General features: G+C 41.6%; 2 protein-coding genes across 2 annotated transcripts in view; one reads left to right on the top strand and one right to left on the bottom strand.

Moving 5' to 3' along the window:
* Positions 1-302: 302 nt before the first annotated feature.
* On the top strand, positions 303-16,197 carry LOC137375801 (transmembrane emp24 domain-containing protein 9-like). Its single transcript, XM_068043270.1, has 5 exons — positions 303-476; positions 7,549-7,649; positions 8,236-8,361; positions 11,200-11,346; positions 12,027-16,197. Exons 1-5 carry the CDS (start codon positions 338-340, stop codon positions 12,174-12,176), a joined length of 663 nt encoding a protein of 220 aa, XP_067899371.1. The 5' UTR covers positions 303-337; the 3' UTR covers positions 12,177-16,197.
* A 1,660-nt stretch (positions 16,198-17,857) lies between these two features.
* LOC137375560 (acid sphingomyelinase-like phosphodiesterase 3b) overlaps positions 17,858-25,295 on the bottom strand; it is a 43,470-nt gene continuing 36,032 nt past the window's right edge. Inside the window, exon 8 of the mRNA XM_068042908.1 lies at positions 17,858-19,770. Within this exon, the coding sequence (XP_067899009.1) occupies positions 19,390-19,770 (381 nt within the window). The 3' untranslated portion in view covers positions 17,858-19,389. The remainder of the gene's footprint in view (positions 19,771-25,295) is intronic.

The following is a 25,295-nucleotide window of genomic DNA, read 5'->3' as shown; positions in this document are numbered from 1 at the left end:
CTCAGCTGAACCTATCCTCGCCATCCCTGAGAGGGCGACCAAAGCGTTTGGCAGAAATAGCCAATCATTATGAAGAACAAGGAAAAGAGCCAATGAGATGAGCCAGGGCGAAAAGAAAGCGCCAATCATCATTGTCCAGTTTGCAACCATCCAATCGGTAAAGGCGATGAGAGGGGTACGTGGCATTGTAGCTGCCGCATGCGTAATACCGTGCTACTGCCCACCACTACGCATGCGTGATGGTTTTCCCGTGCCACAGGGCGGAAGGGAAAGCGCATGAGCATATTCTTCCTTCCTCGGCCGCCTGCGCAGGCGCAGTGTAGGTGTCTGAGTTAAGATGGCGGTCAGTGAATTATTCAGTTCGTTAGCATTGCTGCAGTTTGTGATCACATTATGTTCTGGCCTTTACTTTCACATTGGCGAGACAGAGAAGAAATGCTTTATCGAGGAGATACCGGATGAGACCATGGTCATAGGTAAATGAAAGGGAGAGTGACTGTTCGTGCCACTTTGATTTAACCTGATTGACACATAAACTCTTGGGGGCGGAAAACTGGTGAGGTGTGGGCCGCGGGCTGGAGTTGAGCTGAGCTCTGTTGCCCTGACCAGACTCTCATATGAACAGTGGTTAGGGGTGCTTGCCACGCTAGTAAACAGGCCACATCTTCAGAAGGGGAAAGTTTGCTACTTTTTCATAAAACAGTGAGTGTCTGTAGCAAACTAGGGACTGAATTGGATTTCAGGAATCGGTGAGGTTATTAGGTTTCCGCATTTAACTCCCTTGAATGAGTTGCTGTGTGCTAACGTTTTAAAAAGCGTTTCTTGCAATAGTTAACTTTTAACTTTGGTTAACTGTTTTCAAGTGTCAGTATTTGTTTAGTACCCTTTATGCCAAAAAGTTTGAAAACCAGTACTATACATCGTCACCCTTTTTGGTGGAGGTAAGAAGCAGCATGACGTGTCATAAAAATTATTGACCACCTAACAGTGAGAGTAATACTAGTTTTGGTCACGAAAACTTAAAGGTTTGACCCTGAGAAGTGATAGTCATTGGGGTTAACTTTGACATCAAGGGACTAAAATGGGAGAACTTGTTCAGATTCAAAGATGAGCTCAGTTATTTAGGATAACCCAGGATGTACTGCAACCGGGGGTTGCCAACTCTGGATGTATGTCTGCAGGTTTCATTACATGACTTTCTGTCTCCAACTACCCTGCTCAGGCAAAGAGCCCTTTTTCCCATCTTCAGTACTTTTCTATTTAAAACTGGAAGAGTTCAAAGGAAATGAAAAAACACAACGATTGACTGGTTTTCTTTTCCTGGGTTGGTCACATGAGATTCTTTTATTTCTGCAGACTCTAGGATAATACTGAAGTGTTGGCAACCATACTGTAGCTTCCAACTTAAGATTCAATTCTTCCCTCCTCCCCTAACTTGTCTACATGGCTTACTTTTTCCTTGCTCCCTCCCCACTCAATTCTTGACCGTTCAACTCTCCTTCCTGGCTCTTATGCCAACTAACATTGCCAATGGCTTCACCTCCTTGTGTGCTGTCCTCCTTTGTTTCAAAACTATTATCTGCCTCCCTTGACTTCTCTAAGTTTTCCGACAATTGCACCATTTATGACCTTTTTCATTCGAAGTTCTTTGAACATATTGGTAGTTCTGTGCTTGCATGTCTCATAACTTCCTGCTTGTATCCCTGCACTCTGGCTTCTGCCCTCCTTGCAACCCTGAAATGGCTTTATATAAAGTCATATACGACATCTGATTTGAAGTGCTTTAACTCCCCTCGGTGTCTCTGCATCTGTTTGACACAATGCTAATTTAGCACTGCAGAACTTTGCTGTTTGAATGTAGCTAGGCAATTCCAGCAATCACTACTTCCCTCCCCACACTCCTTTGAATTCCTCCATGGATCTCACCTTGGCCCTTTCCTGTTCCTCATTTGTGTGATGGTCCTGGTAACATCGACTTCCATATGTATGCTGATGGCACCCAGCTATACCTCTCTTCCACTTCTCTCGATCCCTGTTTGTTCAGTATCCTTTCTTGGATTTCTTAGACTTCCTCGTGTCCAGCACTAGGAAGATTGAAGACATAAACTTTAGACTCTGCCACAAACTCTGTTCTCTAGCTATTTACTCCATCCTCCTTCACAGTCGGACGCAGCTAGAATATTTATGGTTTTCGTGTTCCTTTAGGCCTTGAGCTGTTTTTCCAACTCTATCCTCACCATTACAAGGACTACTGAGGTAAAAGTAGGCAATTTAGTCTGCCTTTTCCTGTACCTCATTCCCATCACTGCTTAAACATATCTTTGGCACCTCCAGACATGATGACTCTAATATGCTCCTCCCATAAACTCCCAACTCATACAGAACTCTGCTGCATGTCCTTATTTTAAAATGCTAAGCCCCAGTTTCCACCAGGCGGGCACGGTTAAATTTTCCCATCTTGTCTTTAAATATCTCTGTGGTCTTGCTGTGTCTATCTCTGCAGTTTGTTCCAGCCTGCATCACTCAAGATGTCTCTTACTCTGACTCCAAAATCTTGATGCATTTCTTTGCCTCTACTAGGTTTTTAGCTGAACTTTCAACCATCAAGGTTCTGTTGTTTGGAATTCTGTCTCTCGCCTCGTCACCTCTTCAAAGATCTCAAAACCCAACTCTGAAGTCTCTTAATTTCTCCCTTCCTGGCTGTGACCATTTTCTCTACATCTTTCTGTGAAGCACAGACCTTTTTACATGAAAGGTGCTTTATAAACAAAAGCTGTACTGAATAGGATAAAAAGTTAAATGTGGAAAACTGTTTCAAACTGAACCATCACAGTAAGGTGGGGGTGGGGGGGGTGGGGGATGGTGGTGGTAGTAGTTGGGCTTGTTGAGTGCTGATTCAGACTGGTGAACGGCATACTTAGAAATGATTCCAGGAAGTTCTTTAAACAAGTGATCAATGGACCTACAAGTAGTAGTGGAATCCTAAAAGAAGCCATTAGATGGAAGAACTATCTGTTGTTTGTGAATGGGTGAGCCTAAATAGGCTAATTGACTTTCCTTTGCATCTTATCTTCAGGGCTGAGACTTTTATTTCTACTGTTGCAAATATGTTTCCCTCAACCCCATAATGTTTCTCTCTGCTTAATTTGGGTGGTTAATTTGCAGAATTCTTTGTTTGCAACCTGTTTTAAATGAAAATGTGAAGAGTAAGCAGGGCCCATTCAGAGATCATGTCCTTTCTTTTGTAAGTTGTGGCTCCACAGAAAACAGATGATATTTATTGAACAAGGAACTGATCGGCCCAAATGATGCTCATTTTCTGGTCAGCGAACTTCTTCCCCTTCAAACAAAAGAACATTGCAATGTGTGAAGTTCTGTGCTGGACTTTTCAACCTGTGCCTTTTGGAAAAAGTGTTGGCTTGTTTTAATGTGCTACATTCATCCCTCGATATAAACGTGTCCACAGCACTTGCCTTGGAGTCATCGGGAGCTGCAAATACTGCCAAGTTTACTCATTCATTGGTAGATTTTCCTGTTTTGACACATTTTTGAGTGGAAAATTGATCTGGTCATTCTTCAGTGTTTGGCTTTGGATATGCTGGAAAAGCTGGCCCTTTGATCCAGTTTGCAGTGAAATGCTCTTTTTGTTTGAATGGAAAGCAAATTCCAAACTGCGTAGGATTCGGATAGAAGAAACGACACGCTAGCAAACAATTTAAAGCTGGTTTTATTTTTGAGATAAATTTCTGTTTTTAAAAAACAATGAAGTGGGGAGAACAAATGAAAATTAAAACTTAAAAATAGAATTTGCAAGAGGTTGAGAGTGGAGGTCTTTGCCATGCGTGTCTTATTTCCTGTTGGAAATTCCACTTTTCAATAGTAGTCCTGCTGGTAGTGAATTCTGACTGGAGATTTGTGTGTAACAAATTTGCATGACTGTACTGATGGTGCTTCATTGTACTTTGTCACTTTGTAACCTTGCATTTTACAATCTTGTGTTTCGAAAGTGCCTCTGTTTTGTTAAATATATTGAATGAGGATTCATTTTTGAAAGATTGAAGAAATGTTAAATTTTGGAGTTTTCAAAGGGGGTCATGTAAAGGCCACTTGACTTTGAAAAACAGTCCCTGGAAATGTTTTTTTAAAAGGGTCACAGAGGTCTTGTGAGGAAAACAAGCCTTTCTGGGAAACTGCCTGACTTCCAGCATCGTCAAGCCTTTATGGGAAACCATCTTACTTCCAGCTTAGTAAACAACGGAACTTTCAAGGAGTGGGGCCGCAACCTAGCTCAGCTTTCCAGCACCCCTCTAAAAGACCCGGAGAAGTCCACGGTGTCAACTCGTCTTGTCTCCTGTCTTTGAAGAAAAGCCTGCTAAATTAATTCTCAATGCTGCCTGAAAAGAACTGTTCTAAAAGATCTCAGTGAGCCGTCTGTGTGTCAGTTTTGGAACACAATATATCTCATCTGTTGTTTCTTCAAGAATGAGCAAGTGTTCAGCCTGTGTTTGTTCTGCGATAGAGCTCCAAATACAAAAATCTCTATTTTATTTTTCTGGTTAGTCTGTATGTGTGTGTGGTTTTTATAAAAAGAGTGTGCTGGAAATACTCAGCAGGTCTGGCAGCATCTGTGGAGAGAGCAGCAGAGTTAACATTTCAGGTCTGTGGTCTTTCATCAGAACTGGGTTTGCCGCTGATTTTTTCTAGCACTTTCTGTTACATTTCAATCTGTGTTTTTGCTTTGCTTCATTACAGATTAAGACTTGTTTTATAATCTGATAATTTTGTTTATTGAAGAAACCTGGTTGGCGTGTTTTTTATTCTGGGATAAAAATAGTCTATGACCATATCGGTAAGTGGGGAAAAAATTTAAATATGTTGTGACCCGTGGAGAAATGGAACTAGAAGAAACAATGCACTCCTTCCGTCTCAGTTGTAACACTTGCAAAACATTAAAAAGAAAGACTTGCACTTGTATAGTGCCTTTTGCAACCTCATGTCACAATGTGCTTTACAATTAATGAAGGACCATTGAAGTGCAGTCACTGTTGTAATTTAGGGAATGCAGCCACCAATTTGCACACAGCAAGCTCTCAAACAGCAATGTGATAATGATGAGATAATCTGTTTCTTCAGCTGGACGTTAGCCTAATTGTGAGTGTTGCAACCCTGGACAACCATCTACTTTTGCTTCCCTCAGTAAACCACTTCCTTTTGCTACATGGCTTTCTGGTCTATTGAATAGTATCTTCCTGTAGTACAGGCTGCATGTTCTTTAAAGTGCATTTTGTCCTCCACATAGTCCCTGAAGTTTTGCAAAGTTAGGGAAATCTCACTTGGATAGAAAGTTCCAAATTTGTAGAACGTTTCACATACATACATACATACATACTCTCACACTCACTCACTCCCCCCCTCCCTCCCCCCCTCCCTCCCCCCCTCCCTCCCCCCCTCCCTCCCCCCCTCCCTCCCCCCCTCCCTCCCCCCCTCCCTCCCCCCCTCCCTCCCCCCACTCCCTCCCCCACTCCCCACTCAGTTTTTGTGCAGGTTTTAGGTCTGCTAAGGGAACAATACACAGAAGTGTAGCTCTAGAACTGATGCACAGCTCAAGTGTGTGTAATGGGTTTTAGTAACTGGAAGAAGTGAGCTTTGCAGATAAATTACAAACAGGAAAACTGGTGTATTTTCTGCTTTGTTTATACTTACAAGAGCTGTACTGCTGTTGGCCGAATGCTGGGAAAAGTGCTTGTGATTGCAGAAAATGTCTGGACATCCCCCAACAGAGATGCAAGCTGTCTATTCAGAATGAAAATGAAATTCTAACTCCTCCAGTGATGCAGAAGGTGAAACCACTGCCTGCTGTTGTGCTAAACTCTGCAGAGCAGGAAGGTCTTTGGTTCATAGAAACATAGAAAATAGGAGCAGGAGTAGGCCATTTGGCCCTTCGAGCCTGCTCCGCCATTCATTATGATCATGGCTGATCATCCAACTCAGTAACCTGTTCCTGCTTTCCCCCCATATCCTTTGATTCCTTTCGTCCCAAGAGCTATATCTAACTCCTTCTTGAAAACATGCAATGTTTTGGCCTCAACTACGGTGGTAGTGAATTCCACAGGCTCATCACTCTCTGGGTGAAATAATTTCTCCCCATCTCAGTCCTGAAAGGTTTACCCCGTATCCTTAGACTGTGACCCCTGGTTCTGGACTCCCCCACCATTGGGAACATCCTTCCTGCATCTACCCTGTCAAGTCCTGTTAGAATTTTATAGGTTTCTATGATATCCCCCCCTCACTCTTCTGAACTCCAGCGAATACAATCCTAACTGACTCAGTCTCTCCTCATACGTCAGTCCCGCCATCCCAGGAATCAGTCTAGTAAACCTTCGCTGCACTTTGTCTGTGCCCAGTTAGCTGATCTGAACAGTTTAAAAAAAAAAAAGTAATCAGTCTGGTTTTGTAAAGGGCCTGATTAATATCCCGTAATGCCTAGTGGAAAGGCATGTATGTGGACTTGTGCGGATCAGGTTCTTTTGTGATGCCTTCTGCCTCTCTCTGCCCCATCATGTTTGAATAGACTGTGTTTGCTAACAATGCAACCACTAGGTGGTGCAGTACTGGCACAGGCGCAAATGCAGCCTCATCCACTGAAACTTGGTTTGAATAACCTGTGGGATCGCTGATCAAGCTTGCGTGTGATGACTCGTCAACTTGGCAAGTTACTGGATTGATTAGATTAGAGATACAGCACTGAAACAGGCCCTTCGGCCCACCGAGTCTGTGCCGAACATCAACCACCCATTTATACTAATCCTACACTAATCCCATATTCCTACCAAACATCCCCACCTGTTCCTATATTTCCCTACCACCTACCTATACGAGTGACAATTTATAATGGCCAATTTACCTATCAACCTGCAAGTCTTTTGGCTTGTGGGAGGAAACCGGTGCACCCGGAGAAAACCCACGCAGACACAGGGAGAACTTGCAAACTCCACACAGGCAGTACCCGGAATCGAACCCGGGTCCCTGGAGCTGTGAGGCTGCGGTGCTAACCACTGCACCACTGTGCCGCCCTTGTCTGTAAAACTTCACCCCAGTAAAAGTATGAGCCTTCAGGAGAGGGGAGGAAAATGCTCTTGTAGTCTGAAATGACCATGCTCTGATTCTGCCTCCTTTTCACCCACTCTTTTGTGAGTCCACAGGTTTGAGTATTTTAAGAAGATGCAGTCAGAATATTGCTGGTTGAAAGCTAAAAATCATTTGCATATTGACTCAGTTTAATAGATATCAGTAATTCAGTTAAATTTATACACCCCTCCTCTCCCAAACATCCTTAGCATGGGACGGTGGTGCCAGGGTTTGCTTAGTAACTGCTTACATCAATATGATCATGAATTGGTCGGCAGGAGGCTTGTTTCAGCAATGAACAATGCCGTGGACCTTTAGTTTGCTCCTCCTGCCTGACGTGACAGCTGCTGCCCTTTGAAAGGTTGTTTTAATTTAGCAGCTGATGGAATTAAGTCAGTTTATTTCCATTGAATTTTTCAGGTAATTACAAAACTCTGATGTATGACAAACAGAGGGAGGAATACCTGCCTTCTCCTCCGGGACTAGGAATGTTTGTGGAAGTGAAGGATCCTGATGATAAGGTACAGAAGATTCAAGCTAAGAAAGCCAAACCTGTTTGCTTACTTCAAGAGCCCTATCTACTGGTTTTAAGACATTTTCTTTGTACTTGATTTTTTTTGTACTTGATTTCCTTGCAAGTCAGTTTTGATACAGCATTAAAAAAACTTATCTATTCTGGAGTGAGATTTCCATTTGCTATATAATTTTTGCAAGAGCAAGCTTAAACAAATGAAAAGAACTCCATGATTGTGATGTGCCATTAGATAATTAATGTTAAGATTCAGTAGTATAATTTTTCACTGACAGGCCACATGTGAGATTGTTAACAATAATACCCACATGAACATTACAGTGCATTTAGGGCCTCTGAAGCTATAGGAGCTCCTCAGCTGTGCTTTTTAGTAAAAGGACTGTGAAACTCTCTATATATCTGACTGTCTCCAGTACCCACAGCACTCTGCGATTATTACGCATTCGTCCAGAAATGATTCCAAAATCCTACAACCGTTTTTAGGTTTTATCAGCAGATCAAGATTTAAAAAGGGAGGAATGGAGTTAAAATCAAGTACAGAACTAAAGGTTTAATATCTTTCTATCTTTTTATAGGTCATTCTGTCAAGACAGTATGCTTCTGAGGGAAGGTTCACATTCACCTCCCATATTCCAGGAGAGCACCAGATTTGCCTGCACTCCAATTCCACCAAGCTCTCTCTGTTTGCATCAGGAATGCTGGTAAGGAGAAAAATTGTAAGGATAATGGCGATTCAGAGGGGAAGAGAAGGATAAAGTCAATAAATATTGATTTGAGGTACCTTTTACATAGAATATACAGCACAGAAACAGGTCTTTATGCCCAACCAATCTAAGCTGGACTTTATGCTCCATACAAGCCTCCTGCCATCCTACTTCATCTAACCCCATAACATATCCTTCTAATCCTTTCTCGCTCGAATGCATTTATGCTATTCGCTTCAACTAATCACTGTGGTACAAGTTCCACATACTAACCACTCTCTGGGTAAAGAAGCTTCTTCTGAATTCTATATTGGATTTATTAGTGACTATCTTATATTTTTGGCCTTTAGTTTTGGACTACTTCACAAGTGGAAATGTCTTTTCTACATTTACCCAATCAAACCCTGTCATAATTTAAAAACCTCTTTTGGGTCACCCTCAGCCTTTTTTTTTTCAGGGTCTTTCCTGATGGTTATAACCTCCCAGTTCTGGTATCCTTGTAAATCATTTTATACATGTTCTCCAGTGTGTGTCATCCTTTTTGTGATATGGAGACCAGAACTGAACACATTACTGCAAGTGTGGTCTTGTCAAGGTTCTATACAAGTTTAGTATAGCCTCCCTCCCTATAAGGTAAAGGCCATTTTGCTTATTTTTCCCTCCATCCTTTAATGGCTAAGATCTGTTCTGATTTCATTGTGATAATTGTGACAAAATGTTAGTGTGAGGTTGATGTCTCTGCTTGCCTTACCATGGAGACAAATCAAATGCATTCTCTAATGGTTAAAATTCAACAAAAATGTTACTGTTCATTTTAATCTATTAATTAGTTCTGTATCATTCTCACTGTGGAGAAATCGTTGGATTCTTTACTACAACTATAGGCCGGTCAGTTGAACCTCGGGTTGGGAAAGCTTTTAAAAATCATAATTTGGGACAAAAGTAAGTCCCTTGGACAAATGTGAATTAATAAAGGAGGGTCAGCACAGATTTGTTAAGAGAAAATCATGTTTAATTAACTTGAGTTTTTTTTTTGAGGTAACAGGGTTGTTAAGGGTAATGCGGTTGGGCCTCCAAAAGACATTTGAGAAATTGCCGTGTAACAGGCTTGTCAGCAAAGTTAGAGTCTGTGGAATTAAAGGGTCAGTGGCAGCATGGATACGAAATTGGTTGAGTGACGGGAAACAGTACCTGTGAACAGTTGTTTTTCGGAGTGGAGGAAGATATATAGTGAGGTTCTCCAGGGTTGATGTTAGGGCCCCTTTTTTTGATATATATGTTGACTTGAGTGTGCAGAACCATTTCAAAATTTGCAGATGACACAAAACTTGGAAGTATTGTGAACTGAGAAGGGTAGTGATAGACTTCAAAAGGACATAGGCTGGTGGAATTGGTTGGGGGGAGGGGGGTGCAAGTGAAAGATGAAACTTAATGCAGAGGAGTGTGAAGTGATTCATTTTAGTAGGAAGAACAAGGAGAGGCAATGTAAAATAAAGGGTACAATTCTAAAGGGGAAGCAGAGGGACCTGGGGGTGTATAGGCACAAATCATTGAAGGTTGCAGGCAGGTTGAGAAAGTGGCTAATAAAGCATATGGGATCCTGGACTTTTTAAACAGGGGCATAGTGTACAAAAGCAAGGAAGTTATGATAAACCAGTATAAAACACTGATTTGGCCTCAACTGGGGTCCAGTTCTGGGCACCACACTTTATGAACGATGTTAAGGCATTAGAGAGGGTCACATGGATATATTGGAGAAGTTGGGGATATTCTCCTTGGAGAAGAGACGATTAAGAGGAAATTTGATAGAGGTGTTCAAAATGATAGGGAGAAACTGCTCCCATTGGTGAAAGGATCAAGAACCACAGGACACCAATTTAAGGTGATTGGCAAAAGGAGCAAAGGTGACATGAAGAAACACTTTTCAACGCAGTGAGTGGTTAGGATCTGGAATGCATTGTCTGAGAGTGTGATGGAGGCAAATTCAAGGGTGGCTATTAAAAAGGAAGGGGAGTGGGACTAGTCGAATTTCTCTTGCAGAGAGCTGGCACGGACATGACTGACCGACTGGCTCCTCCTGTGCTGTAATGATTCTGATTCTATGATTCTGAGTTGGGGAGGGAGAATGGCTATGATTTTACTTCGGATACATGATCCATTGCCTTCAAATGTCACAAACAATGGGACAGAATGGCCTTGGAACTCTGGCTATGAAAATGTGGAAATATTTTGGTGACCATGTTTGATAAGCTACCTAGTTTAAAATAACTTTTATCAGCTTCATGCTTGCTGTCAGTATGAGCCATGATGAGTAGTTTTTTAAAATATAAAGTTTCCCCCTTGAGATGTTGGTCTGAGATTGCCAACGCATTTCTTATATTTTGTTTCTATGACTTGAAGGGAGAGGCCTGAAATTGAAGAGAAAAAGGTCAGTCACACAAAATTCAGGCTGATGCCCCCTAACTGAGCCTGGGATTTTGTGACCAGAGCTTGACATTTGCATTAAATATTGAAGTTTCATGTAATATTTCACCAGTAGGTTTTAGGGCCATTCCTCCTTTGTTAGCAAAATGCTAGTCGTCTTGCCTCTTCCCTCGGCCTACTCCCTTTCAATCCCAATCCACCTATCAATAAAATAACCAGAGCATTGTCGAATCATGTTACTTAAAGAAATGTTGAAAAGTAGCATTGGGGCCCGAAATGTCAGTCTAAATTCCTTCCCTTGTATGGGACTGACCCATACAGACCAGGATGCTCCCAGATTTAGTTGAATATCTGCTAGGTTATTTATTGTTGCATTGAGGGCACCTTGAGCAATGAGTTTTCTCCCTGCAGCGGGTTCACTTGGACATCCAAGTTGGCGAACATGCCAATGATTATGTTGAGATTGCAGCGAAGGACAAGCTTTCAGAGCTCCAACTCCGTGTGAGGCAACTAATTGAACAGGTGGAGCAAATCCAGAAAGAGCAGAACTACCAGCGGGTAAGTAAGGGTGGAGGCGGAGGTTGTCTAGGACATAACTATTGGCATAAGTGAAGGGGCAAGGACATAACTGTTGGGTTAAATGGGGGCAGGGGCAGGGACATAACTACTGGAGGGAAGGATAAGGGCAACCAAAGTAGAAAGTGAGGGCAGGAGTACAATGACTCCAAGGGAGGGAAATAAAACTCAAGTGTTAGGTTTGAAGAAAGAAATAAACCATATGTATGTGGATTAGAGGTAGCAATAAAACTGGGTAGAAAAGTAGTAATGTACATCACGGAAGTGGGTAGGGAGTCTATAAGCCTAGCTTAGTATAACACTGCACTTCTTAAATGTGGATGTGGGGCTCAGTAACGATCCCCTGCTTATTGTTTAACAAATATTCAAAAACGTTTAAGTTGTCTTTTTTTTGTTTAAATATTTTTATAAAGACACTGTTGATTCTCTTACAGATTCCCGTATTTTAATTATTGTATGATATATAGATTGGTGCCCTACTTTTGAAAAAGCTGTAGATGTATTTGTGTAGCTGTGAGGCTTTTTTTCTGGGGAGCAGGAATATTAAAATACCTGCCTAGAGCAAGCATTTATGTTCAGAGTGGTATAATGTAATGAGTGATGCAAGATACAGCCTCCTATGCTGTAAATATTTGTCTAACCTGAATTTTTTTCTGTTCCAGTATCGTGAGGAACGTTTCCGGGTGACTAGTGAGAGCACCAATCAGCGAGTCCTGTGGTGGTCAATCGTGCAAACGCTGATTCTCATTCTGACTGGAATCTGGCAAATGAGGCATTTGAAAAGTTTCTTTGAGGCCAAGAAATTGGTATAGGTCATGATTGCAGTGACCTGTATTCGATTGATTTAAATACAGTAACAAGGCTGATTGGTCAAAGGCACATTTTCAATTACACAATTCAAGTCATGGCTCATTGGATTTAGCCCAGTTTTACAGCACCCCCCTCGCAACCGCTATGATGTGCAGTGCTTCCTACATAAGTGATTACACTTCAAACGTACTTCCTTGGCTGTAAAATGTTTTGGGTTGTCCTGAGGTGGTGAAAGACGCTATATAAATGCAAGTCTTTTTTCCAAATGGATCCTGACAAGTAATGGATAGCATCTTTGTTAGGTGTATTTTTGGAAAGATGTCTTGACAGCCGAAAAGGTTTCTCTGTCCAACCTATGTCACAGTTGGACTTGACTGCTTTGTTGCCTCTGGGACCCCAGCATCTTGCTAAGCCATTGTAAATCTGTTTTGTTTTCATCTCACCAAAACTTTGAATGCTTCAATAATGGAGTATTCAAAGTGGAGTTTTGAAGTATTTAAATGTGCTAAAGTATGTATTCCTTTTCCCCATATTCTGTAGCACTGAGTTTGTTAAATCCATTGGCTTATCTTAACATTTTTGAAACTATTAAGCACCAAGCAATGTTCTGTGAACTTCTCAAGGTTTAAATAGTCTATATTTTGTGTGACTTTTTTTCATTTAAACTATCCCTATGTATCGTGCAGTGACAGCCTCTGTGATCAGGTGTGATCATGGAGGTATGCTTTGAAATGTTACCAGACTAGGCCTGTCTGTGTGACTAAACAGGAGATAATTATTTATAATTCGCTGGTTGGAACTGAATTTCTCTGACTTTGGAACAGCAACACTGCAGAGCAATTTAGTGCTCTGATTTTCACGTAATGTTCTCAAATATAATTTATTGAATTGCCATTTGTCTTTGTAATTGGAAACATTGGTTTTGGTCATGTCAATCATTGAGGGATAGGATGAAGGAACCACTGTGTACATGTTACTGGGGGATGTCCTGTTTGAACTTGGGTATGAAAAGGTTCGTGTCATATTTGCCGAGCTGCACTCTATTCTGATTGCGTATAGGCAGCTGTAAATATTTGTACCATGACTGTTGGCGATCAGGGATCCAGTAGCGCACTGGCAGGAGCAGAAGCTGGAGATGTTCCTCTCACTCTAACTGCCTTCAAATTGTTAACATTTCGAGCATTAACCCAATAAACATTTGTACTGTAGGCTTGTAAAATTTTGAACTTTGCTGCTTTTTGTGGATTGATAGAAGTTGGATGGAAATATCATTAGATTGGTCAGGACTTTTTTCTTTATGGGATGTTTTTTCTCTCTTTTTCCCCTCTTTATTAAGGTAGGTAAATGAGTGTGGTGGTTGCAACTTTCTGCTGTTGTCATCAGGTGGTGCTTTCACTGTTCGATGATCTGACCCCATTGGGTTGCATTCATCAGGTTTTCCAGTTTGAGCATCTGGCAGAATACCAGGCACGGTGTCTAGGTCTGTTCATATTAATCCAGTAGACCAAGGCTATCCATATGATATAGGACATCCTGCTGAGTCTCTGTGAATTGATGCAAACTTCATCGAACTGTTTGTGCTTGATGGGAAACCAAGTTGATTGCTGTTATCCAGATATATCCTGTCTTGCTTCTTTGGCAATTTACTTGGATGTCTGGACATTCATGATCCACTGATGCCGGTATCTTGGCAGATTGCTCAAGGGAAAGCATCAGAACTATGGCTTTCCAGATGCAAACTGCTCTAAAAGCTGAGGTAATGGCCCCATCTCCGAGCAGTTTCTTTAGATTGCTTACTGCTTCCAAGCAAATGCTGTGATTGCTGTATTATAAACCATGCCTAACTATGACTGATGAGTTTTAAGCCCTGTTTTTAGTTTAAATTGTTCCTACCCTCTGAACTTTCTCATCAGCTGTATTGATAGGTTGAAAAAATTAAGTTAACAAATCTATGTGATACCTTCCCTTTCAAGGAAATAACTTTTCATTCATTATTTCCCCTGGAAGCCATTTTTCCTGCTTGGGAATCTTTTTTTGAAAAATACCACAAAAGGTGGCCATATCAGTTCATATTAATCCAGTAGACCCAAGATACTCTAGATTATGTGGTGCCTGCTGCTGAATATTGACATGACCCATGGGAGGCATGATCATCTCTACAGGTCTTCAGTGCATGTTATCAAGCTTCATGCACCTGGTTTTCTCAGCTGCCTCGAGGCAGCACTATCAAGGCTGTGCCACTCCATGGCAACTTTAGTTTTATAGTGTAATCAGCAGTCCAGGAGAATGCAGCACATTGAGCTGATTGTGATAGTGCTTACCTGAGACATGGGGAATAAGCGAAGAAAAGGCTTAATCCCAGAGGTCTGGCTAGGTCTGAAACAGTGATGGGCTCACAATTGACTTGAACCAACTGTTGGATTGACAAGTGGGTTCTCGTGTGTTGCAGACTTTTAATCTGATTTGCCAGGAAAGATGCTGTTGTAGTTAATGACATTTCTTGCATGTTCTCTTCAAAAGCACCTGTAAAGAAGCTGTCTGGATTGTAAAGTGCATGTTACATGGGCACTGTTTTACTTAGTTATCTGAAGGATAGGAAAGAGGTAGTTTAATCCATTACTTGCACCCCTGATATCTTTTAGATAAGAATTTTTATTGTAAATAACACCACAGATTTAAGGACTGTTCTTGGTGTAGTGAACTAAAAGTGGAAATGCACAAGAGAGCCAAAGTGTGCGCTGCTTGGAAACTATCCTTCTAATCTGTTAATCAGATAAAGGGTTGGAATGTGGACTGGGGTGACTATTGCAGATGTAGATGTTGACCTCTATATATGTTGTAATAATGCACCAGAGCCAATTCATTGTTTATACAAGTGTTGAAGAAATAAATAGTGCCTCAGAATGTAAATTTCTGCTTGTTACTTTTTCTTTAGGTTAATGTTTTCCATTCTTTTATTACATACTCTTAATTTCTTTTTATTTTTTTGAACTTGGTGCATTTTATGCAGAGATTACATTGCTTAATGAGATTTTTTCCCTCTGTATGTTGCAGTAATTGACATGTACATGTTCTTAATTACTACTACCATGGACCATTTTCATAAGTTCTCATTTTTGAAATAAACTGTTTCCACCTTTTATTAAGTTTCTCATTCTTCACGCTGGCTATCTCTGAATCAGGCATACATAATCTGCGTTTTTAAAAACAAAATCTTTGGTTTGATAAATCTATGCATGGGATTAATCAAAAGTGCATTGTAGCCCAATGACTGCATTAAACCACTATTGCCTGTTGTTTCCCAGTGGCTGACTACATAAGTGTGGGGTGCGATACTGAACCATACAGACCAAGTACTCAGTCATATCCCCAATCAGAGTTGAATTAACTGACCTTGACTGAGATGTGGTCGTAAGTGACCTCAGCACCCCTGGGCAAGCGAGGAAGGAAAATGTAGCCATGATTTTTGACTCCTAGCCACTGATCCCTGCTGGATTACACGTGGTTGTTGAGAGAGCAGGATTGGGCTCAGCTTTAAGCTTTTTCAAGTAAAATAGCCATCTGACCCTTGCTGTCCTGGCTCACTAATGAAAAAAGACGACTTGGTTGAGGTAATGGCGTGCTTTGAGCCCTCGTGGATCCCCAGGGAGAGGTGGGTAGAAAACTAGGAAAGGAAATCTGTGACTGTGTTGAATTTAAAATCAGAAATTCATTGATTTTAATACACTGGAATTTAAAAAACAGGTATATGTGGATAATGTTCTGCTTTGGTTTATGTTTGGATGAGGGGTTCTACACAATGGGATGCAGTGAGACCCAGGTGGATATATAGAAATTGTCTGGATTTGATGCACATTTCTGGATCTGACTGCACTCTGATTTAGACGTCTGTTCAGTATTTAAACTCTACAGTCAGAATTTCTGTATGATATTTTTAAAAAGCAATAAGATGCATTTGTAAATCACTTTTAAACTGATTTTATTTTTCACTTGAAAGGTTTAATAAAAGTGTTCATATATCCATCCTCCATTGTCCTCTTTGTGCCTGCAGCGTCCAATTTTTCAGTGTTCCCTAGAAAGTTTGCTGACCTGAGCTGTCTACGATTGCAGTCATAAAGTTTGCATTGGATGAGCCCTCTGCACCAACCTTGTTCCCATCAGTAAACAATCATGGCTACCTCTGGGACTATTTTTCTTTTAACAGATGCTGGCAAAATATTTGCTTATTGTACAAGACCTAGTTTGGGGGAGAGTTGTGACTGAGCTGAAATTCAGCCCAATCCGAAGGGGAGAGTTTCCTGATCTCCTGTAATGGCTGGAATTTAATGCCCCGAAACCCTGGGAGTGGGCTAGGAGGGGGGGTGGGTGGGTTCTGTGCCTGTCACCTACTCGCCCCTGCTGCCATTTTACCAGTGGTGGGGGAAATGGCCAACGGCCTGCCTGCCTGCCCCAGGCCAATTAATTGCCACTTAAGGGCCTCCTCCTGCTGCTGCTGGTATTTTACAGGACACCACCTGAAGAGGCCTCCTCAGTAAAACTGTGGGTTGGGGGCTGGGCTCACCTGATGGGACACCCTGTACCCTATGGATGGCCCCTGAGCAGCATGGGCTGCCCCTGCTGCAACTACCTTCTCACCCCCCCCCCCCCAACACGTCCTGCTTTCTGACTCTCATCCCCTCGCCAGGGGCCCATTGTCCCCAGCAAGGCCCAAACTCCACTTACCTTTTTGGAGGCTGCCGTCCATCGTCCTGTTCTTGATGGGTGCAGTCCCAGCATAGCCACTGGAGTGGTGGTGCTGCTGGGACTGAAGAGCTGCCAGGCCTCTGGCTGTCAGCTCTTGGAGGCGGGACATCCTGCCTCGGGTAGAAGTCTCGACTGAAGCCAGTTAAGGGTCTGGTCCACACACAATTGTTGTGTGGCTTCCAGGCATGGCAGAGGTGGGCTCTTTTCCCAACTTTTCAGCCAGTGGGTGGGCTACTGACTCAACATTAAATTCCAGCCAATATCATTTACATAAAATAAAAGCAAAATACTGCGGATGCTAGAAATCTGAAATAAAAACAAGAAATGCTGGAAATACTCAGCAGGTCTGGCAGCATCTGTGGAGAGAGAAGCAGAGTTAACGTTTCAGGTCAGTGACCCTTCTTCAGAACTGGCAAATATTAGAAATGTGAAAGGTTATAAGCAAGTAAAGTGAGGGTGGGGCAAGAGATAACAAAGGAGAAGGTGTAGATAGCACAAGGTCACAGAATAGCTGGGCAGAAGGTCATGGAGCAAAGGCAAACAATATGTTAATGGTGTGTTGAAAGACAAAGCATTAGTACAGATAGGGCGTTAATGGACTGAAAATTGAACAGCCGCAAGTACAAACATGAAAGAAAATGTGGGTAAGCAAACTGAACAAACTAAGATAAAATAAAACAGACACAAAAAATAAGTAAAATGGTGGGTGGGTGGGGCCGTCATGCTCTGAAATTATTGAACTCAATGTTCAGTCCGGCAGGCTGTAGTGTGCCTAATTGGTAAATGGTCAGCAATTCTGTGACCTTGGCCTATCTACACCTTCTCCTTTGTTATCTCTTGCCCCATCCCCGCTTTACTTGCTTATAACCTTTCACATTTCTAATATTTGCCAGTTCTGAAGATGGGTCACTGACCTGAAACGTTAACTCTGCCTCTCTCTCCACAGATGCTGCCAGACCTGCTGAGTATTTCCAGCATTTTTCATTTACATAAAATCAGCCTCGTAATCCTAACCTGTTTCCTAATGTGTGTATTGTGCACAACACAGCTGATCCAAAATTAGCATTAAAATATCTGATTTGGGAAAGCTTAATAGTACTGAAGTTGAAATTGGAAATGTTTCATTCCTCAGTACTGACTGCTTGATCTTTTAAACCTTAAAATTTTTAAAATTGAGCACAGTTTTTTCTCATTCTTGAAATGTGGGCATCACTTGCAAGATCATCATTTGGTACCCATTCTTAATTTCCCTTGAGAAAGTGGTGGCAAGCTGCCCAGTAGCTTTCTATGCCATTTCACAGGACAGTCACTAGATGTGGGTCTGGAGTAACATTTAGGCCAGACTTCCTTCCCTAAAGAATATTCGTGAACCAGCTGGGTTTTTAAACACTGGTAGTTGCATAGTCACTGATCCTAGTTTTCTATTTTTATTTCCTAGCTGTTTGCTGAATTCAATTCACAAACTGACCATGGTGGGATTGGAACACATGACTCTAGATTACTAGTCCAGTAGCATAGCCGCTGTGCTACCAGGCTGAGGTTTTAAACTATTGGTGCTCATAATATAGCATAGGGGCCATTGTGGCCTGCTATTTCCTGTGAATCTTGGCAGATTTGCTGCTTCATGTATATTTTGGTCTTTCATTCATAGGCACTCCATCTGTGGGTTGTTGGTTGGATTTGGGTGTGGTGCACCTCACCCTCTTCCTTGCTTGCCAGTAAAAGGTTAAAGAAAGGCTATAAAGCAAGGTTATTCTAGCTTCAACATGCAAAGTAGCAACTTTGAAACTGAACTGTTGGACTTCTAATTTCTTTCCTGAAGAAGCACCAGACTGCCCACAATCGTATGGTTGAAATTCAGAGTTCACCATGTGAGGACTTGTAGTTCCAGACCCTCATCCCCTCAATTTGTTTCAGCTTTTGAGAGTGTCATCTAAGCAAGATATCAATTGGAATTGTGGTTTAATTTGGATTGGACTGGTTGATCTACAACCATTAAATCAACAGCTTCCCAGACAAACATTCTTAAATAATTGGCAGGTACAATTTATTATTATTTCTGAGACTAATCTAGAACAGTGGTTGCATTGATATGCAGGTTCATAATGGAAAGAGACTTGAGCTCCAAGTGTGAGGGTGGAACTCTGGTGTTCATATAAGGAATCCTGCAGTTGTGTCTTTTGAGAGGTCATCCTCAATGTATTTTCTTGATTCTCAAGGTGCGCAGGACAACAAAAATCCACCCAGTTCAAGAACTGAACCTGGAACCTTCTCTGTACTAGTATTAAAGCTGGTGGTGCAGTACGGGGAACTTGTATGTGAATACAAAATTTAAAACCGAGTAACAGGCTATTTGGCCCAATAGGTCCATGCTCCACACCAACTTTCATCTCGCCATATCAACATCAACTGTCAACAGCATTATTAGATGAAGTGATTTATGTATAGACAGATAAAATTCCACTTAAGTTGTCAATTATAAGCAAAAAGCAGGGCAGTTAATAACAGAAAGGTAATAACACAGAAAGGCAAAACAGCAAACAAATCTCTCATTTTGGATGATCCCTCAGACTTGATGCAGTTTTTGTAGCTTGTGTGATCGACATCTTTTATTGCACAAATGTGATCTGTCTGGCACCACTCGTTACACTCACCCAAGTCATAACTGACAGAATTATATTCATAATACTTCTGCAGGTAACTCCTGTCCTGGCTCAATTTATCCAGCACAGTCTGCATGGATTCAACTGTGCCATCAGGTACCTGGAATGCTTCTGTTAAGCGGTATTCCTTTTCCCAACGTGGAGCCCAGGTGTTAGCGAAGGTTAAGTTTAAACAATAGGTCACCATGTCCTATGATGGGAGGAGAGGAAAAAGAGAAGCACGATAAGACCAAATAGTCACTTTGAGTTACAAAAGCATATTCCATTTTGAGAGCAGGAATGTACCACAGCTGTCTTAATGAGTAAATGCAGCACTTCGTGCAGTGCTAAATGAAACATTGACCAGAAACTAACAAATGGCAAAGCAAATGTGGAGATTGGAAAATGGAGATTACAGGCAGAAGCTGATCTGGAGCGGATTACAACCTGCTTTAATAGATGTTGAATGGAAGTGCTGCTGCAAGAGAAAGGCTTCCCTGTTTGGGAACTCTTAGTACCCTGACCAGATGAAAAGCTGTGCAGCATGCCTGGCAGGAGAAGGTGACCATGATCAGTGCTTGTCAGACCTGCAGGATCCAGAAACAGGCATGGAAGGAAGTGAAAAATCTTAAAACTTTCATTTGTTAACCATGTGTACCTGTATTCCAGCAGCGCACATGCAAGTTGCAACTTATAACTGAAGTCTTTAGCAAACTGACAGCTTACATGGGTTGCAAGCAGCAAATCATTTTAACAATCTAGCTGTATGATCAGCTATTGACCCACAGGATGAGCTGCAGGTTAGGGTTATGTATGTCTGACTTCAATCTCAAGACTGCTTGAACGACAATGCAGAACCTAGTACAAATGAACAGACCCAAACTGGAGGAAGACCTACAAATTATTAAGCTTTACTCCCTTTCAGAGGGCCACTGTGACATCCTTTCTTATAAAAGCCCTAAGGGGGAAGGTGAATCTAAAAGCTCAGGGCTAGTACCATCCTGCTAGGAATCCATTTGTGATTATTCTTTGCACAGCTTCTAGGGCTTGAATGCTTCTCTTGTCCTTGGGTGACCAAAACTAGACAAAGCGCTCTGAACCACGTCATCGTACAGTTTCAGCATGCTTCTCTTCAAGTTGTACTCATTTTGTTTTGCTATGTAGTTCTTTATTCTATTTGTTGATAGTTGCTCTGTAGTCATACAACTTTGAATGTGGGATAGAGGAATACAGGATAAGAATCAGGAGTTTTAGACGGCAGAAGGCAATTACCTCCATCTAAAGACATCCAAGAATAACAGGTAAACATTTGTGAATATACTTCTAATACCTCTGACTCGGGGGGTCGCTTAGCTCAGTTGGCTAGACGGCTAGTGTAGGATACAGAAAGATGTCAACAGTGCAGGTTCAATCCCTGTACCAGCCGTTGTAGTTCATGGAGGCCTGCCTCCTTGCCCTGCCCTACACTTGTGGAGTGGTGACCCTCAAGCTATATATCACCAACTGTCTCTCTAATGGGAAGAAATGCCTTTAGTCCTTTGGGACTATGGCTAGAACAACCTTTGATTCAACTACTCTTCTAGACATTGATGGTTTACTCATCACCTTCCCCTGTCTCAGAATCACAGAATTGTTGCAGCACAGAAGGAGACCACTTGACCATTGTGTCTGCACTGGCTCTCCAAATGGGTAATTCACCTAGTGGGAATCCAGATTTGGATAATTCCATTTCTGATTAGTACATAAAAATTAGTATTAACACTGTTGTTGGGAATGTGGTTTCAATACATATTCACACAGGACATGTATACCTTTTGTGTGTTTGTTGGTAAAATGGAAAGACAAAATGCAGTGTGTGAATGTTTTTTGATTACTGAGTGCTTAACTTCCTAAGTTACCAAGTGCTGGTATAACTGAAGATATTTGTTAAGTAAATATACACATATGAAATACATTTACATGTCTTGTTTGAGTACATGTAAGGCTTTTTTCTACTAAAATTAATGCATACAGCTAAAATGCTGCTGCTGTAGCCACATCTGTAGCTTGTCAGCAATTTCTATTGTACCGTGCTGCTCTCTAGATAAAAAGTGGTACTATGGGAACCCACGTGGCACTGGATTGTTTTAAGACTCTTTGATTTAGTCCTATTTAGGTCCCCTACCAGATCTCCTTTTCCATTACATTGCTTGTGTGCCCACCACAAACTCTATTCCCCAGCCACCAAGTACTTCCGTCTCCTTGGTCACTCTTGGAGGCTTAACCAGACTGATCAAAACCTTGGAATCCTATTTGCTCCTAAGAGAAGCCTCCAAACCCCATCTACTTCCACTCCCGTAACACCATCTGTCTTCACCCCTGCCTCAGCTCATCTGCTACTGAAACTCTCATCCAAGCCTTTGTTATCTCTAGAATTGACAGTTTTACTGATTTCCAGACTTCCATCTTCCACCCTCTATAAACTTAAACTCACCCAAAACTCTATTGCCCATATCCTAACTCATATAAGTCTCTTTCTCATGGTAGGAAAAGAAGTGCCCTTGGAGACTGTCCCATTTTAACAGTACTCTGACAATGGCCCTGATTTTGCATTAATAATAATGGTAAGGCTAACAACGCATATAAAAAATAGGAGCAGGAGTAGACCATACAGCCTATTGAGCCTGCCATACCTCATTTAATACAATCATGGCTGATCATCGGCTTCAACTCTGCTTTTCTGCCTGCTCCCCATATCCCTTGATTCGCTGACAGACGAATAATCTGTCTATTTCAGCTTTACAAAATTCAACGATAGAGCATCCACAACCCTCTGGGGGAAAGAATTCCAAAGATTCACAACCCTTTGAGTGAAGTAATTTCTCCTCATCTCAGTTCAAAACGATCGGCTCCTTATCGTGAAAATGTGCCTCGTGTTCTAGATTCCCCGACCAGCAGAAACAATCTCTCAGCATCTGCCCTGTCAAGCCCTTTCAGAATCTTGTATGTTTGAATGAGATCATCTCGCATTCTTCTAAACTCCAGAGAATATAGGCCCAATTTACTCAACCTTTCATCATAGGACAACCCTCTCATCCCACGGCCCAATCTATTGAACCTTTGCTGTACTGCCTCCAATGCAAGTATATTGTTACGACCAGGTGAGAAGGGTGCCTACTGTTCCCTCTCAGCGTTCACCTGGTCTTACCGCAACAGGGTTTAATTTTTGCTTTCAGCTTTCAGCTCTCCTTGGTGAATCTTTGTTCACTGCTTTTCAATTATAAGGCAAAGAAACCAGCATAAACAGGTTTTCTTAGGTTTAAAGAAGAAAGGTTGAAATTTATTAAACTTAAACTCTAATTCGGTTAATGCCTACGGGTACACGATGCGCCCACACTAGCATGCAAATGCGATACAAACATGCAGATAGAGACAGACCAGAGTAGAAGAAATAAAGTGGAAAAGTTTGAGGCAATCTCTGAAGAGGGTTTTTGTTACGGATCTTTGAGCTTGTAGGTAGATCTTGCTTTTCATTGGGGCCCGGTATTCTTCTTAAATCTTGTTCGCTGTAGGAGACTTTTCTCTCTTGGGGGTCATGTGTCTTCAGTGGATTTGGAGTTCCGTGACAAAAAGATGGGAGCAGACAGTAGGGGCTGTGACGAGCAAGCCAGGAGAGGTCTTTTCAGACCAGGAGCAAGCAGAGACTCTCAATTCAAACTTTTTGTACAATTCAGAAAAATATAGGTTGCCAAGCAGGTTAGTCATGTGACTAGCTGGTCTGACCACATCTGTTTGTGCATTCTCTGGTCTTAGCCAACCCTGGAATGTCTCTTCTTACACACAATACCTGGTGCTCAAAGTCCATTGTGGGTTAAATTGGAGCAGGGAATAGCCCCTTTGTCCTTCCCAGCACTGGCTGTTGGTATGCAAAAATGTTTTTCCAGTCAAGGGCCTGGTGATTTTTTAAACAAGTCCTTTCTTCACTTCAACAACAGTTTGAAATTTAATGGCCATATGGCAAAATTAATATGCCTCATTCTTGGCAGGTGGGAGTCTAGCATGACAATATCTTTTCTTAAATATGGAGACCAAAACTGTACACAGTACTCCCAGGTGTGGTCTCGGCGAAGCCCTGTACAACTGTAGCAATAGTATTTTTCTAGTACTCTAATCCTCTTGCAATAAAGGCCAACATGCCACTTGTGTTCCTAATTGTTTGCTGTACCTGCAAGCTAACTTTCTGTGTTCCTTGTACGTGTACACCCAAGTCCCTCTGAACATAAACATTTACAAATTTCACACCTTTTAAAAAAAATTCTGCTTTTCTATTCTTACTACCAAAGTGAATAACCTCACACTTCCCCACATTGTACTCCATTTGCCACCTTGTTGCTCACTTACCTAATCCATCTATATCTTGTTGCAGCCTCTTTGTGTCACCTTCACAGCTTGCATTCCCACCTAGTTTTCTATTGTTAGCAAACGTAGATACGTTACTCTCTATCTCTTTGTCTAAGTCATTAATATAGATTGTAAATAGTTGAGATCCTAGCACCGATCATTGCGGCACTCCACTAGTTACAGCTTGCCAGCTTGAAATTGCCCCATTTATCCTCACAGCAGATGGTGAAATTTGAATTCAATTAATTAAAAAATCTGGTCTAAAGCTAGTTTAATGGTGACCATGAAACCATTGTTGATTGTTGTAAAAACCCATCTGGTTCACTAATGTCCTTTAGGGAAGGAAATCTGCCATCCTTACCTGGTATGGACTACATGTGACGACAGACCCACAACAATGTGGTTGACTCTTAAATGCCCTCTGAAATGGTTTACCAAGACACTTAGTTCAAGGACAATTAGGGATGGGTAATCATTGCTGGCCTAGCCAGTGACACCCACATCCTGCAAAAAGATTTTAAAAAAATCCTCTATCCATGCTAACATATTACCCCACTCTATGAGCCCTTATCTTGCATAGTTACCTTTTGTGTGGCACCTTTTTGAATGCGATTTGGAAATCCAAGTATACTACATCTACTGGTTCCCCTTTATCTACCCTACATCCTCAAAAAACACTAATAAATTTGTCAAACATGATTTCCCTTTCATAAAACCATATTGACTAATCATACTATGCTTTTCTAAGTGCATTGTTAACACTTCCTTAATATTAGATTCCAGCATTTTCCCGACGACTGATGTCAGGCTACCTGGCCTGTAGTTCCCTGTTTTCTCTCTCCATCCTTTCTTGGATAGTGGTGTTACATTTGCTAACTTCCAATCTGCTGGGAATGTTCTAGAATCTAGGGGATTTTGGAAAATCATAACCAGTGCATCCACTATCTCTGCGGCTACCTCTTTTAGAATCCAAGGATGCAGGCCATAAGGTCCTAGGGATTTATCAGATTTTGGTCCCTTACATTTCTCCAATACTTATTCTCTGCTGATATCAATTACCTTAACTCCCTCACACTTATTAGTCCTGAGGTTATCCTCTAATTCTGGTATGTAACTTGTGTGTCCTACTGTTCAATATCTCTGCAATTTCCTCATTTCCCCTGATAATTTCTCCAAAGGAACTGCTCCCTCTTTCCCAGTGCCCCACGAATCGAAACCCCTTCTTTCACACCACTCTTTGAGCCACAGGTTTAATTCTCTGATCTGCTTGACCCTATGTGATAGATGTGTGGCTCAAGTAACAATCCAGAGATGATTATCTTTGAAATTCTGTGTTTTAATTTGGACCTTACCTCC

The sequence above is a fragment of the Heterodontus francisci genome, chromosome 12 (genome assembly GCF_036365525.1).
Source record: "Heterodontus francisci isolate sHetFra1 chromosome 12, sHetFra1.hap1, whole genome shotgun sequence".
Taxonomy (NCBI): Eukaryota; Metazoa; Chordata; class Chondrichthyes; order Heterodontiformes; family Heterodontidae; genus Heterodontus; species Heterodontus francisci.
The sequence above is the reverse complement of the archived record's forward strand: the minus strand, read 5'-3'. Positions and strand labels throughout refer to the sequence as shown.

What these genes read in the sequence shown, in the direction of transcription:
- LOC137375801 (XM_068043270.1), top strand. Translation starts at nt 338, where the DNA reads ATGGCGGTCAGTGAATTATTCAGTTCGTTAGCATTGCTGCAGTTTGTG. An exon ending in TGAAGGATCCTGATGATAAG is followed by an intron (nt 7,650 to 8,235) that starts GTACAGAAGATT and finishes ATCTTTTTATAG; the next exon opens with GTCATTCTGTCAAGACAGTA. An exon ending in TGTTTGCATCAGGAATGCTG is followed by an intron (nt 8,362 to 11,199) that starts GTAAGGAGAAAA and finishes TTCTCCCTGCAG; the next exon opens with CGGGTTCACTTGGACATCCA.